Source organism: Rhinopithecus roxellana, chromosome 16 (genome assembly GCF_007565055.1).
Source record: "Rhinopithecus roxellana isolate Shanxi Qingling chromosome 16, ASM756505v1, whole genome shotgun sequence".
Taxonomy (NCBI): Eukaryota; Metazoa; Chordata; class Mammalia; order Primates; family Cercopithecidae; genus Rhinopithecus; species Rhinopithecus roxellana.
In genome coordinates, this window is record NC_044564.1 from 56,938,412 (window position 1) to 56,954,759 (window position 16,348).

Below are 16,348 nucleotides of genomic sequence, written 5' to 3' on the forward strand. Positions count from 1 at the left end.
TAGGAAGAGATACACAAATCTCTCTGACGAGACTATACAAGCCAGCTTCAGCACACCACTGCATATAACACTAAAGGATTTGTTTCCAGAATGCAAGAAGAACTCTTTCTGTTTATCAATAATTAAATGACAAGCAATGCCACAAAAAAAGGGAGGCATGAATAGTCATTTTGCAAAAGAGGAAATATGAATGAAGAATAAAAATATGAAAAGATTCTCTACTTCACAGTGATCATATAAATGCAAATTAAGATTACGACAAGTAAACATATTATACTCTTCAGATGAACTAAAGTTAAGTATTACTGCTGGGTGCAGGGGTGGATGTCTGTAGTCCCAGTTACTTGGGAGGCTGAAGTAGGAGAATCACTTGAGTCCAGGAGTTTGACTCTAACCTGAGCAACATAGTGAGACCCTGTCTCTAAAAAAAAATTAAAAGAGAAATATTACTATATTAATTTTTCCCAAAGGCAGTTCAAGGGGAACTCTTAAGCAATGCTGGTGTGAACATAAATTGGCACAACCACCCTGGAATACAAGTTGTCATTATCTTACAAAGTTAAGTACTGTACATTCTATAATCCAGCAATATGTAAGCTCAGGTATATATTGTAGAGGAATTCTTGCACAAGTGTACCAGAAAATATGAACATGAATATGCACAGTAGCATTTTTTGTTAAAAACATAACAACCCAAATGTAATCAGTCAAGGTTTGTTCAAAGAAGTAGAACTACTAAGAGAAATTGACAAATTGACATAAGGGATTTATTTTTATTGTAGAGACTTGACTGTATGCAATTGTGGGAGCTGGTTATACTCGTTTTGGGAGGCTGTTGTTTCTGTCTAGTGTTGGAACTGAAGTTCACAGGACCAGTGGTCAGGAGGTAGAGAGCAGGAAGCGAGGACAAATTGCAATCCATGAGGATGGACTGGAATCTGCATTGGTCTCTCGCCACCTCCAAACCTCTGGTGCCATTTACCATGGAGTTAAACACACCTCTGACCCAAGAGTTAGAGAAGCTGAAGCATAAGATCCAGAGGAGCTGGGGGAGCTATGGGCTCTGCACCTACCTCCTGAGTGTTAGGAAATACAGCTAATTTCTTCACTTTCACCTTCCATGTCAGGCAAAAAATGTCTCTCCAGGTTCATTTACTCTATTTTCATATGAGAAGTTTAAGAGGCCCAGAGAAGTCAAGTGACTTGTTACCTAGAAACCTGTTTAAAAAAAAAAAAAAGTCTTATGCATCTGAAACCCTTCATAAGAAAGTGCATCTCAGTATTTTGGATCTGGGTACAGGCTCTCCAAGGGATATTTTTGACCCATGTTCTTTTGCCAATTGCCTCTGATTACATCACATAAGAGGGCTTAGGTAGCTTTGCAATAATAGTTCTACTAATTATTCTCCAAAGGAAATTCCTCATTCCACTGCAAATAGATGTGATCTTAAGACTGATTTCCCCCAGAATCACTACAATATAATCTTATCTAAATTTGAGCACAGCATCTAAATATTCATTTTATTTAAATGTGAATTGCTGCGTTAGAGCGAAGGCTGAGTTCTCCATATGAGATCCAAATTTGGTACCAATTTGGTAACCATAATCCATGGTTACTCTGTGACTACTAATCTGGGGGAAAAAGAAAACACTCTTTGGCAGAAGAAGGTAAGTACATTCCTAATTTTCATTTCCAGATTCTTAGCCATTCATCCAGGATGAATGTTAAAACCATTATCAAAACATAGCCTTAGAAATAAAATTCTGTTAGGGAGATAATAATAACTCTTTGTCAATGAATTTATTTTGAGTAATAATAATACAACAAAGTTCCAGTACTGCGAAAAAGTTTGGCTAATCTCAAGAACATTTATAGCATATGCAACTTGAAGTAATTTCTTTATCTAAAAATATTGGACCAAAAGAAACTGATTAGAGTTTAATGTAATTTTATATTAAGTGTTTTGCTGTGGTTTTTAGATTTTCAATAATACTTTATTATAAATCATCTCAGTGATTTAATATAGAGTATCACTTTTAAATGATAAAAAAATTTTAATCATTTATCATTTTAGATGATAAAAATAAATTTTGAGGAGTGGGAAACTCTTTTTGTAAAGAAAAAAATAAAAACTTTTTTAGCATTTTTAGTTTCACAAAATAACAAATTGGAAGGTAATAATGTAAATTTGTAAGTTTTTCTCTGCAAAAACTGTGTCCTAAAAATCTTTAGATGGTGCGTTTCATTACTAACTTTAAAATAAAATTTAAGATAAAAATATGATTCATAGCTAACTTTTTCTGAAATGTGTTTCTTTTTTTACAAAGTGAGATGTATCAGCACTTCTTTTGTTTCTATGCAATAATATTGTCACTCTCCCTTTTCTTTTCTTTTCTTTTTTTTTTTTTTTTTTTTTTTTTTTTTTTTTGAGACAGAGTCTCGCTCTGTCGCCCAGGCTGGAGTGCAGTGGCCGGATCTCAGCTCACTGCAAGCTCCGCCTCCCGGGTTCACGCCATTCTCCTGCCTCAGCCTCCCGAGTAGCTGGGATTACAGGCGACGCCACCTCGCCCGGCTAGTTTTTTGTATTTTTTAGTAGAGACGGGGTTTCACCGTGTTAGCCAGGATGGTCTCGATCTCCTGACCTCGTGATCCGCCCGTCTCGGCCTCCCAAAGTGCTGGGATTACAGGCTTGAGCCACCACGCCTGGCCTCCCTTTTCTTTTTTATTAACTGATTTGCACTCTATTTCTAAGATAGTGTATAACAAAATGCCCCCACAACCCACAATTTTATGGATATTGTACCTATTGGGTTATTTTCCAATATGGTTATCATGTAGAAACCTCAAAAGAGAGAGGTTAACTTCCTCCTGTAAAGGAGTGATCATTAACACCACCAATCAATTGAACAAAGCCACTTCCACACACAGTCAATAAGCTGCTTTGACTTTTTCTTGTTCTTACTCTTCTAGGTCTAGACTTGGGGAGTTAAAGTGTTAAGGTGTATGTACCTTAGCCATGGGTAACTGCCACAAATTGGGTTCTCAGTGAAGCAGAGTCTAGACAGAGATTGGGGTGAAGGAAGTTTATTAGGGAGTGTTCTTGGGATCAAATCAGTTCACCGTCTGGTCTTAGACCAATAGTAAAGAGGGGAATAGTGTCCTCCCCCACAGGCCAAGGGAAGACAAAATTAGTGGGATATAAGATCTAGCTATTCTTCCCCATGTGGAGATTCTCCTTCCAGTGAACCTTTGGGAGAAGTGTTTATTTTTATTAAGAAAGGCAACATTTTTTTTTGACATGTACAAAGCACTTTCCTGTATTTTTATTTTTTAATTTTTGATTTCCATAGGTTTTGGGGAAACAGGTGTGTTTGGTTACATAAGTTCTTTAGTGGTGATTTGTGAGACTTTGGTGCACCCATCTGCCGAGCAGTAGACACTGAACCCAATTTGTTGTCTTTTATCCGTCACCCCCTTCCCACCCTTCCTCTGAGTCCCCAGAGTCCATTGTGTCATTCTTATGCCTTTGCATCCCCACAGCTTATCTCCCACTAATGAGTGAGAACATATGATGTTTGGTTTTCCAGGAGAAGGCAATATTTTCATTAGGGGTCTATAAATATTAGCAGGTAAGTGTTTTTTAAAATTTGGTATTTCAACTGTAGTCTTCATGATCAGTGATTTAGAAAAATACCATATTGTACTGAAATACATTTGCTATATATTTCAGATACTATATTAAAATTGAAAAATTAGTGTTTTCTGCTGTTTGGAAAATATGTTAAATTTTCTTCTCTAAGTTTTCTTTTGTTAGAGTGTTTATGTGGTGTCACAGGCCTCTTCATGCCCTTTGCATTCTCTTCCAAAAATCTGTTCTTGCTGTCAGTTAAGCGGAAATGGTTAGCAACAAAGCAAAATCAAAGCGGATCCACCCAGCTTTTATATCCTGCATGGCTGAACTTTAATGAAAGTTTGAGTTTTTCCAAAAGTCTGGTCTTTACTGACTGGGAATGAAAACCATTTGGAAAAAAATGCCTTGAGCATGTGAACCATGTAATTTCATTTGCACTACGGAATTCCAAAAATACTCTGCTTATTGAAAGAGCAGTTATATTGCTGTGTTAGAACTTGATATTGAGAAGGATAAGTACTAGTTCTTTTCTCCCTTTTTCTCATAAACATTAAAAAAAATTAACGACTGTCTGAGTGGCTGGGTAGGAAAATAGTGTGAAGAGGCTAAGTTGGACCACCAGGTAGGCTTGCTCTAGAACCTATTCCTTCCTTAGGAGATCCATCTACTCTTCTGGGCTCCATAGAGCCCCATGCAGCTTGAAGCAACCCACTCTGCATTGATGATAATTCAGGGCTCCATCTGGCCATGTCTTGATGACTACTTTAACTGAGGCCCAGGCATTTCATCAGTTCTGCTCACTGACACCAGTGTAAATGCTGTGCCAGTAGCAACACTGGAATTGCTGGGTCCCTGCTGGGCAACCTGGACAGAGAACAAAGTAGATCCTGTTCAGTTTTATGTCTCCATGAGGGGATCAGGTGTTAACATTATTAACTAGTATTTTTGGGAATATGTACTTTGTGCTAGTCACAATACTGGATACTTTTACATGGATTACATTATTCAATCCCCATAACAATCCTCTGTGGAATTTTGAAGCTTAGAGAGATTAAGAAATCAGGTTTTGAAACCGACCGGTCTGACTCCAGAGGCTTTGATCTTCTTTCCTATTTTGTAATCCCTAGCTTTTAGTCATGGGTCTTAGTGTACTAGATCGGGATCTCAGATAGCAGTGTAGCTCCTGCCCATGTCTCCTGAGCCTTACCAAGTGCCAACAGCTGGACCATCTTGCTTAATGGCCTTCTCTGGTGGCTGGAGCTCTATGTGTGAGCATAGGTTTGAGGAGATGTAATGCCTTAAGTGCAGCCTTTAATTAATGATTGATAGGAGTTGGGGTATAAATACTTCAGCTCCTTTGCTACTCTGGTAGAATAACTCAAGAGGCATGAATTTTACACTGGTACCCAAAATTCTCCAGAGGGATTAAGTCCCTTATCTATAGTACTAACCCACTTGAAAACACACCCTTTTCATTGATTGCCTTCCCTCTTTGTTTCACTTCCCTTGCCCGTATTTCCTGAGATCACTACCCAAGTAAGCTACTTGTGTACGTATTAACGTCTTAGGATCTGGCTTCTGGGGGAACCAAAACTAAGACAAAGAGCAAAGAAAAGGTGAACCTATGAGGAAGGAGGACCCAATTGGAGCAGCTGGGGCAATGCTGGAAGGAAAGCATGGGGTTGCAGTCTCTAGGAAGAAGCCTCTGATGATGTTTTCCTGTTCTTGAAGCTGACAGTGTCATTGTGAGACAGGAGACAAAGGTTTTGGGAGATTATTGAATATTGACACACTGAATGGTTCTTTGCTTGATTGGATGGAATTTCCTTCAGAAGTTCTCTTTTGATCTGTTCTTTTCAAATGTATGCTATATTTGCCCAAGTTTAATAAGAAGAGATTCCAGAAAATGCAACCATTAATAATCGGAATAATGAAACAAAGAAAATGCCAACATGTTAAAAATAGAACATTGAGTAAACGGTCATAAGTAAATGAAAGACAAAAAGTATATATATAATTTTGAAGGATGTATAATTTACTCATATGGCCTGAATGTAGTAACACTATGTATCATATTTCATGCAAACTTAAACTGAATGAGGCTCTTTTTTTTTTTTTTTTAAGACAAAGTCTCCCTCTGTCACTTAGGCTGGAGGGCAGTGGTGCAATCTCGGCTCACTGCAACCTCCGTCTCCCAGGTTCAAGAAATTCTCCTACCTCAGCCTCCCAAGTAGCTGGGACTACAGGCGCACGCCACCGTGCCTGGCTAATTTTTGTATTTTTAGTAGAGACGGGGTTTCACCATATTGACCAGCCTGGTCTCAAACTCCTGGCCTCAAGTGATCTGCCCGCCTTGGCCACCCAAAGTGCTGGGATTACAAGGGTGAGCCACCATGCCCAACCTAAATGCAATAGTTAACAATTTACAATACCATTAACCTTAACAAGGCAAGATTTTGCCCATGCCCATGTTATTCCCTGAAAATTTGGGCACCACTGGATGTCCAGTTAATCGGTAAAGACGATGGAGTCACAAGTTGAGAAATGATCCTTTAAGTGTAGTAAAAGTGGTATAAAAGAGCCTCATTGGCAGGGCACGGTGGCTCATGAATGTAATTCCAGCATTTTGGGAGGCCGAGGTGGGCAGATCACGAGGTCAGGAGTTTGAGACCAGCCTGGCCAATATGGTGAAACCCCGTCTCTACTAAAAATACAAAAATTAGCCAGGCATGGTAGCACACACCTGTAATCCCAACTACTCAGGAGACTGAGGCAGGAGAACTGCTTGAACCTGGGAGGTGGAGGTTGCAGTGAGTCAAGATCATACCACTGTATTCCAGCCCAGGTGACAAAAACTCCATCTCAAAATGTCTGTGTGTGTGTGTGTGTGTGTGTGTGTGTGTGTGTGTGTGTGTATGTACATATACATTTTATTGCTAACAAAATGCTCATGATCTTCAGAGCGCCCAGCAAATAGTAATCTCTTTGCTGCTGGAGGGTCTTGTCCCATGTCCATGGCTGCTGACTGATCAGGGTGGTGGTTGCTGAAGGTTGCAAGTTTTTTGTTTTTTTTTTTGAGACGGAGTCTACCTCTGCCACCAGGCTGGAGTGCAGTGACGTGATCTCGGCTCACTGCAACCTCCGCCTTGCAGGTTCAAGCGATTCTCCTGCCTCAGCCTCCCAAGCAGCTGGGACTACAGGCGGGTGCCACCACGCCTGGCTAATTGTTGTATTTTTAGTAGAGATGGGGTTTTACCATGTTGGCTAGAATGGTCTCGATCTCTTGACCTCGTGATCTGCCTGCCTTGGCCTCCCAAAGTGCTGGGATTACAGGCATAAGCCCCCGTGCCCGGCTGCAATTTCTTAAAATAAGAAAATAATAAAGTTTGACCCATTGATGAACTCTTCCTTTCATGAACAACTTTTCTGTAGCATCTGATGGTGCTTGATAGCATCTAAACCACAGTAGAAATTCTTTCAAAATTGGAGTCAATCCTCTCAAACCCTGTCACTGCTTTATCAATTAAGCTTATGTAGTATTCTAAAACTTTTGTCATTTCATCAATGTTCACAGCATCTTAACTATGTGAAGACTCCATCTCAAGAAACCACTTTCTTTGCTAATCAATAAGAAGCAATTGCTCATCCATTAGTTTTACCATGAGATTGTGGCAATTCAGTCACATCTTCAGGCTGTTTCAATTCTTTTTCACTTGCTATTCCCATCACTTCTGAAGTGATTTCCTACATGAAGTCTTGAACCCCTCAAAGTCACTCATAAGGATTAGAAGCAACTTCTTCCAAATTCCTGTTAATACTGACATTTTGACCTCCTTCCATTAATCATGAATGTTCTTAATGGCATCTAGACTGGCATCTAAACCTCCTTTCCAGAAGGTTTTATTTAATTAATTTATTTATTTATTTGAGACAGAGTCTCACTCTATTGCCCAGGCTGGAGTGCAGTGGTACAATCTTGCTCACTGCAACTTCCACCTGCCGGGTTCAAGGGATCCTTGTGCCTCAGTCTCCACAGTAGCTGGGACTACAGGTGTGTACCACCACAGCCGGCTAATTTTTGTTTTTGAGATAGAGTTTCATTCTTGTTGCCCAGGCTGGAGTGCAGTGGCGCGATCTCAGCTCACTGCAACCTCCACCTCCCGGGTTGAAGCAATTCTCCTGCCTCAGCCTCCCGAGTAGCTGGGATTACAGGTGCCCGAAACCATGCCTGACTTTTTTTTTTTTTTTTTTTTGAGATGGAGTCTTGCTCTGTCACCCAGGCTGGAGGGCAGTGGCGCGATCTCGGCTTGCTGCAAGCTCCACCTCCCAGGTTCACGACATTCTCCCGCCTCAGCCTCCCAAGTAGCTGGGACTACAGGCACCCACCACCATGCCCAGCTAATTCTTTCTGTATTTTTAGTAGAGATGGGGTTTCACCGTGTTAACCAGGATGGTCTCAATCACCTGACCTTGTGATCCACCCTCCTCGGCCTCCCAAAGTGCTGGGATTATAGGCGTGAGCCACTGCGCCCGGCCACACCTGGCTAATTTTTTTTAGTAGAGACAGGGTTTCACCATGTTGGCCAGACTGGTCTTGAACTCCTGTCCTCAGGTGATCCACCCACCTCGGCCTCCCAAAGTGCTGGGATTACAGGTATGAGCCACCATACCCAGTCAAATTTTTGTATTTTTAAGTAGAGATGGGGTTTCGCCATGTTGGCCAGGCTGGTCTTGAACTCCTGACCTCAGGTGATCCGCCCACCTCAGCCTCCCAAAGCACTGGGATTACAGGCGTAAGCCACCATGCCGGGCCCCTTTCCACAAGGTTTTAGATTTACTTTGCTCAGATTCATCAGAGGAATCACTATGTATAGCAGATTCACTATGTACAGCTGCATTTCATAGCAGCTCTAGCCTTATGATATGTATTTCTTAAATAATAAGACTTAAAAGTCAAAATTACTCCTTGGTCCATGGGCTACAGAATGGATATTGCATTAGCAGGCAAGGAAACAGCATTAATCTCCTTGTATGTCTCCATCAGAACTCTTGGATGGCTAGATGTGCTGTCCATGAACAGTAAAAGTTTTAAAGGACTCTTTCATTCCAAGTAGTAGTTCTCAACAAGAACTTAAAATATTCAATAAACGACACTGGAAACGGATGTGCTGACATCCATGCTTTGCTGTTCCATCTACAGAGCACAGACAGGGTAGACTTGACATAATTCTTAAGGGCCCTAGGATTCTAGGAATGGTAAATGAGCACTGGCTTAGACCAAAAAAGTCACCAGCCTTATTAGCCACTAACGAGAGTCAGCCTGTCCTTTGAAGCTTTGAAGCCAAGCATTGACTTTTCCTCTCTAACTATGGAAGTCCTAGATGGCATCTTATTCCAATAGATGGCTGTTTTGTCTACACTGAAGATCTGTTGTTTAATGTAGTCACCTTTATCAAAGATCTTAGCTAGATCTTCTGGATAACTTGCTACTTCACTTTGCACTTTTGTTATGGATACAGCTTCTTTTGGTGAACCTCATGAACCAACCTCTGCTAGCTTCAAATGTTTCTTCTGCCTCTCATAGGCTTCACAGAATTGAGGACAGCTAGGGCATTGCTCATACCTAGGCTTTGGCTTAAGGGAATGCTTTTTAAAAACTGGTTTTTGCTTCATTTTAGAGACAGCGTCTCACTCTGTCACCCAGGCTAGTGGCACACATAGCTCATCATAATCTGGAACTCCTGGGCTCAAGTGATCCCCCTGTCTCAGCCTCCCAAGTAGCTAGGACTACAGGTATACACCACCACACCTAGCTAATTAAAACTGTTTTTTAAAAAAGAAATGGGGTCTTGCTATATTGCCCAGGCTGGTCTTGAAGTCTTGGGCTCAAGTGATCCTCCTGTCTCAGCCTCCCACAGTGCTGGGATTACAGGCATGAGGCACTGCGTCTGGTTTAAGAGAATGTTGTGGCTTGCTTGATCTTCTATCTAGACCACTAAAACTTTCTCCAGGTCAGCAACAAGGCTGTTTTGCTTTATCATTCCTATGTTCTCCAGAGTGGCACTTTTAATTTCCTTTAAGAACTTTTTTTTCCTTTGCATTCATAACTTGGCTAACTGGTACAAGAGGCCTAGCTTTTGGCCTAGCTTTGCTTTCAACATGCCTTCCTCACTTAGTTTAACCATTTCTAGCTTTTTACTTAAAGTGAGAGACGGGATTCTTCCTTTCACTTGAACACTTAGAGGCTACTGTTGGGTTACTAACAGGCCTAATTTTCAATATTGTTGCATCTCAGGGGATAGGGAGGCCCAAAGCAAGGGAGAGAGAGAGGAACTGCCCTGTGATGGAACAGTCAGAACATACACAACATTTATTGCTTAAGTTCTCCATCCTACATAGACGTGGTACATGACACCACAAAATAATTACAATAGTTACATCAAAGACCACTGATCACAAATCATCACAACACATATACTAATAATGAAAAAAGTTTCAAATATTGAAAGAATTACCAAAATGTGATACAGAGCCATGAAGTGAGCATATACTATTAGAAAAAATGGTACCAATAGACTTGCTCAACACAGGGTTACCACAAACCGTGGATTTAAAAAAAAAGGACCAAATTATACTTCCATCAAGGGTGTATAAATGTATCCCTGTTTCTTATGTGTACTCTTACCAACATTAGTTCTTGTAATTTAAAAAGTTTATAAGTTTCATAGATGAAAACATGCACCTAATAACTTTTTTTTTTTTTCTTTTGAGACAGGATTTCGTTCCTGTCAGTCAGGTGGGAGTGCAATAGCACGATCTTGGCTCACTGCTACCTCTGTCTCCCGGGCTCAAGCAATTCTCCTGCCTTAGCCGCCTGAAGGGCTGGGACCACAGTATGTATGCCACAGTGCCGGCTAATTTTTTGTAGAGACAGGGTTGCACCGTGTGGCCCAGGCTGGTCTCAAACTCCTGGGCTCAAGTGATCTGCCTATCTCGGCCTCCGAAAGTGCTGAGATTACAGGCGCGATTACACTGCCCAGTCCCCTATTAACTTTTATCGTAAGCTTAATCTTAGAACAGAGTCCAAAAATTTTGACTAGAGTGGTGGGGGAAGCTGGTAGAAAAAGGAGAAGGAAGACCTAAGGCATGGGAACTGTTAGTATATTTTACAAAATGAAGTTAAAATATGGTATTTGAAAGTTGAAGCCGGGCACGGTGGTTCACACCTGTTATCCCAGCACTTTAGGAGGCCGAAGCTGGTGGATCATTTGACGCTAGGAGTTGGGAGACTAGCCTGGCACATGATGAAACCCCATCTCTACTAAAAATACAAAACCTAGCTAGGCATGGTGGTGCAGCTGGTCCCAGCTACTCAGGAGGCTGAGGTACGAGAATCACTTGAACCCGGAAGGCGGAGGTTGCAGTGAGCCAAGATTGCACCACTGCACTCCAGCCTGGGGAACAAAGCAATGCTCTGTCTCAAAAAAAAAAAAAAAAAAAAGAAAAAGAAAAAGAAAGTTGAAAAATCCAGCCAATAATATTTTTGTCACAATGGGGGAACTCTCAAGTATGGGGTTTTGGAGAGTCAGATATTTCCTTTTCTCCCCACCAGGGAGAAAGACCTAGAGGTTTTTTCCCTCTCCCTCTCACTGTCCAGAGAAATTACCACAATTTAGTTCAGCCTAAAGAGCATATGCTGTTGGAAAAATGGCACTAATAGACTTACTTGATGCAGGGTTGCCATAAGCCTTAATTTCTTTCTTTTTTTTTTTTTTTTTTGAGACAAAGTCTCACTCTGTCACCCAGGCTGGAGTGCAGTGGCGCAATCTCGGCTCACCATAACTTACGCCTCCCGGGTTCAAGCAATTCTCCTGCCTCAGCTTCTGGAGTAGCTGGGACAACAGGTGAATGCCACCATGTCTGGCTAATTTTTGTATTTTTTTTTTAGAAGAAAGACAGGGTTTCACCATATTGGCCAGGCTGGTCTCGAACTCCCGACCTCGTGATCTGCCTGCCTTGACCTCCCAAAGTTTTGGGATTACAGGTGTGAGCCACCGTGCCCAGCCAAACCTTACATTTTAAAAAAATCACACTGGAGCCTGGGCGCGGTAGCTCATGCCTGTAATCCCAGCACTCTGAGAGGCCAAGGTGAGCGGATTACCTGAGGTCAGGAGTTCCAGACCAGCCTGACCAACACAGAGAAACCCCGTCTGTACTAAAAATACAAAATTAGCTGGGCATGGTGGTGCATGCCTGTAATCCCAACTACTCCGGAGGCTGAGGTAGGAGAACTGCTTGAACCCAGGAGGTGGAGGTTGCAGTGAGCTGAGATGGCACCACTGCACATCAACCTGGGCAACAAGAGCGCAACTCCAACTAAGAAAAAAAAAAAAAAAAGAAAAAAAGAAATCACACTGAATATGTAGAAAGAACATCAGTTCTTTTCAGGCCATGTGAATTCAGGCATATGTACCACACTTGTCATGTTTCCTCACTTAAGAAAGTGAGAACAACAGCATCACACCAATGTCACCCACCTTGATGTTTACTGTGAATTAAATCAAGACAAGCATTTGAAATTATTTTGTGAATCTTAAGTGCTACACAGGAGTGTGCCAGAGGAATTAGCTTCTAAAGTCAGCAAGGTTAAAATTAAGTGATAAAAACTGCTTAGAAGTTCCTTAAATTGCCCATGAGCACAGTATGACAGACTTGAGAGACACATGAGAACAAAGACTCTCTGAAAGACAGCTGGGACAAACATTCAGTAACACTGCCAGCAGAATTGTTGCACTAGAACATTTTCATTTCCTCTCTCTTTCTGCCAAGTGCATAACTGAATCTAAGATGAAAGTATGATGCAACTTTGTTATTCTACAATTTTAAATTGGCAGGTTAAGAAACCTCTCTGGGCCTCTTTGTCTAATGATGTAGCTCAGCTGGATCAGGGTTTCATCCACGGTTTGTCTTGACAAATATTGCCAGCTTACTATGCTTACTATGTTCCAGGCTGCTGTGTTGGACTGTGGGAGGGTAGACGCCAAGGAGACAACCTGATCACAACAGGCTGGTGAGTGGTGAGGCAGTTTCAACCTTCATTTGAGGAATCCAGGGTTCTATAATCACCTTCCAGGGAACGCGGTGAATGTTTAGAAAAATTACAGAAAGTTACATATTTTGTTACGAATACCAGCTACAATGCTATATCTAATATGAATTAAGTTCCTCTGTTTCCTTTTTTCTGTTTATGTTGCTACTTTTTTTTTTTTTTGAGACAGTCTCACTCTGTTGCCCAGGCTGGAGTGCAGTGGCGGGATCATGGCTCACTGCAACCTCCGCCTCCCAGGTTCAAGCAATTCTCCTGACTTAGCCTCTCGAGTAACTGGGATTACAGGCACCTGCCACCACACCCAGCTTTTTGTATTTTCAGTAAGACGGGGTTTCACCATGTTGGCCAGGCTGGTCTCGAACTGCTTACCTCAAGTGATCTGCCCGCCTCGGCCTCCCAAAATGCTAGGATTACAGGCGTGAGCCGCCGCACCCCGCCTATGTTGCTACTTTTTAATGTGGGTTCAGTTTTTAAACCTGGCTTTTTAATTGAAAAAGTAATACAAACATGTAAAAATTCAAACTGTAACAAAAAAGGTAGACAACGAGAAGCAAATCTTCTATTTGAAACTTCTCCTTCCCCATTCCACACCACATCCCCTCAACTCTGCTTCTATTCAAACGTTACCACTGGGTCAATCCGTTGAAAGTTACAGTTAAGGTGATACCTGGAGTCCAAAAGCTAAATATGGACCTAAGCTATCACCAGTCCCTTCCAGTTCTAAAACTAAGTCCGAGCCTTTTGCAGCACGAAAGAGACAGCCTCCTCCTATCTAAAGTTATGGCTGGTAGAGGCTCAGACGAATGGAAACCGATTTCAGACACAGATTTAGAACTCCTGAAAGGCAGAAGGCAGAACTTAATACTTTCATGGTGAGTGGTTTATTTACTGACTAAATAAACGCTCCCTTAGGGATGTAAGCTTTATACGGGCAGGAGCTTCATCACCAGCTCTCACTGCAGACCCCGGCATTCAAGGGGCTCACACGGTAAAAGCCGCTACAGCCCTCTACAGCCACAGTAGGCCAGCAGCCCAGAGTGGGAATCCGCGCAGGGCGTCACGTGACTCCAGCTCCTCGGCATCCGGCCCGCCCCCACCGAGACGCCGCCAATCCGGAAGGGAGGTCCAATTTGGCCAGGCCAGGGCGTGTTCCACGGGCCCAGTCGCCTTGCTGCTGCGTTATCCCTGGACTCGTCCCACTTGTCTCGGAGTCTCAGGCGGTTGCCAGGTCCTCCAGGCAAAACCCTGGAGATTGCTAGGGAAAGGAGCAAGTGCTGGGCCAGCGAGCAGAAGTGCCGACGCACCCCGGCAGCCGCGGGCGAGGCTTAGGCGGAGCTTCAGGATACAGCTAGGGGGACAGCAGGAGCCTCCAGAGCGCGCGTCGGCCCTCCCCGGCCCGACCCACGCGGCGCGGCGTGGTGACGCCCGCGCGGCCTGAGGAAGGGGCGGGGCCGGGGCGGGCCTCCGCGCTCCTCCCGCCCTCTCTCTGTCCCTACTCTCCCTCCCCTTCCCTCCCCCACACTCGGCCCCTTCAGCTTGGGGGTTCCTTCGTCGCACAGCCTCGCGTCGGCCCGGCCAGGCCAGCGGGCAGATGCCCCGAGCTGCCGCCGGCGCCGCCGCCGACTCGGCCGGTGGCGGTGTGGGAGGCGGGCTGCCAGCCCGGGGCCGCTGAGTGTGACAGACGCAGCTGGGAGCCGGGGCCTGGGGCCCCGGCGTCGGTGGCTCCGCAAGGACCATGTATTTTCTGAGCGGCTGGCCCAAGAGGCTGCTGTGCCCTCTGGGGAGCCCGACCGAGGAGCCTTTCCACGTTCAGTCCGACCCGCAGAGGGCTTTCTTCGCTGTGCTGGCCGCGGCCCGCCTCAGCATCTGGTACAGCCGAGTAAGTAGAGCCGCCCGCCGCCTTTCGCCGCTGCTTCCCCGGCCCCCCGGCGCCGTCCTACCCCCAACTTCCACCCAGCGACCCCTGCCCCTTCTCGCCAGACCCACCTGCCTTCGCCGTCCGCGTCCTCGTTCCACCGACTTGGCCGCACGTACCCGCCGGCTCCAGGCACGTCCTCCAGCCTGCGGTCCGGGGTGGATGAAGTCGCTGCTGCCGAAAATCCCTGAGCCTCCCCACGTTGGACCGACGGCCGCGCCGTGCAGACTCCGCACGCTCCCCGGCCGAGCCCAGACTTGTTCTTCCCTCCCTTCCCCCATTCCCCGAGGAACAAATTTGTTTAAACTTTCCACAATTAGAAATCCGGCCGCTATGGTGTCCCAACCCTCCCTCCCTTTAAAGGTCGTTGTTTTGGAGTTAGGGAAAGCCTCTTGGGCTTTACCCAGCGCCAGACTTTACAGGCCTGTAATAAATTATTTCTAGAAACTACAGCCTGAATTCTTTTTTCTTCACTAAAGGTCTGGTTATTTAACTCCCCTCTTTAACCCCAACATCCCTTCCCCACTTTCGAGTTGGTCTTTTTCTTTGCTGCTGCTCTTGGACTCTGGAGTAGGGGGTTAAAGGAGCGGAAGTACAACTCAAATCTCGCCGCACAACTCCCAGTTATAACACCTGGAAATAATAAGGCTTGGGAGGAGCATGGAACTGAATTGTTTTTGCTTTAAGTCCTGGTTATCTTTTTCTTTCTTGTATTGAGTAGATACGAGAAAGAAGTGGTGGATGGGATACTCCCTACTCTCTACAAACACTGCTATAACTTTGTCAGTGAGAACGACGGAGTTCAGAGTATAAAAATGCTTTTTTTCCTCCCCAAAGAAGGCAGTACCAATCGATGTCAGAGTGAAGTTTTTCCCCTTTCCAAGTTAATTTGACCATGTGGGATAGGTTGTGACCTTGTCCTTATTAGATCTTCGTGAAATACTGGTTTTAGTTTGGTAAAATCCCCAAACCTTTGTATTCGATTGCCTGTAATGCCCTTGACCGTCCTTACCCACATCCCTGGTAAAACTGGTGATGGGATTTAGTGACGGGTAATTCTGGTGTCTCCTGTGACGGTCATAGTTGGGCTGTAAATCAGACTATTTGCCATCAAGTTTTGGCGGATCTAATTTTCAAATGCAAATCAGAACAAAACTGTTATAAAATCATAATACCAATATGACTATTTTATCTAGTGCTTGATTGTATTATGAATATGTATGTATGTGTATATATATATAAACGTGTAAATATATACACATATATCTATAAAGTATCATCTGGTTCCTAAATAAGATACTCGTTTACAATGTATATGCCAGCTGAATAATTTTTAATTTGTTTAGGTGTATATAACTATTAACTTTAAAGCACATGCAGAAAAAATGGAACTTGAATTTAAATTGTCTTTTGAATTTAGTACATAATTCCTTTTGAATGTAACAAATTTAGACTTGACGTCTAAAATTTAACTTTTCTTACCTTTAAAAAGGCAGACCTAAGTTAATTTTAAATAAAAGTAAACAGTATGAATTGACCAGAAGCCTGTAAACCACTTTATTCCCCCATAAGAGGAGCACAAAAATTTGCTTTAATTTAGGGACATTGTGAATATTCTTAAGAATGTCCATTGTTTGGTTTTGGAGTTAGATACCACATCTAGAAATCCAAGACAGTCCTGGAATTTAAACT

The 16,348-nt window shown here is 43.3% G+C and overlaps 1 protein-coding gene across 2 annotated transcripts in view; it reads left to right on the forward strand.

The window, feature by feature from the left end:
* Positions 1-13,630: 13,630 nt before the first annotated feature.
* RIC1 (RIC1 homolog, RAB6A GEF complex partner 1) overlaps positions 13,631-16,348 on the forward strand; it is a 149,234-nt gene continuing 146,516 nt past the window's right edge. For both annotated transcript variants that reach the window (XM_010365092.2, XM_010365093.2), the window contains exon 1: positions 13,631-14,620. In XM_010365092.2, coding sequence (XP_010363394.1) covers positions 14,477-14,620 — 144 coding nt within the window. In that variant the 5' untranslated portion in view covers positions 13,631-14,476. The remainder of the gene's footprint in view (positions 14,621-16,348) is intronic.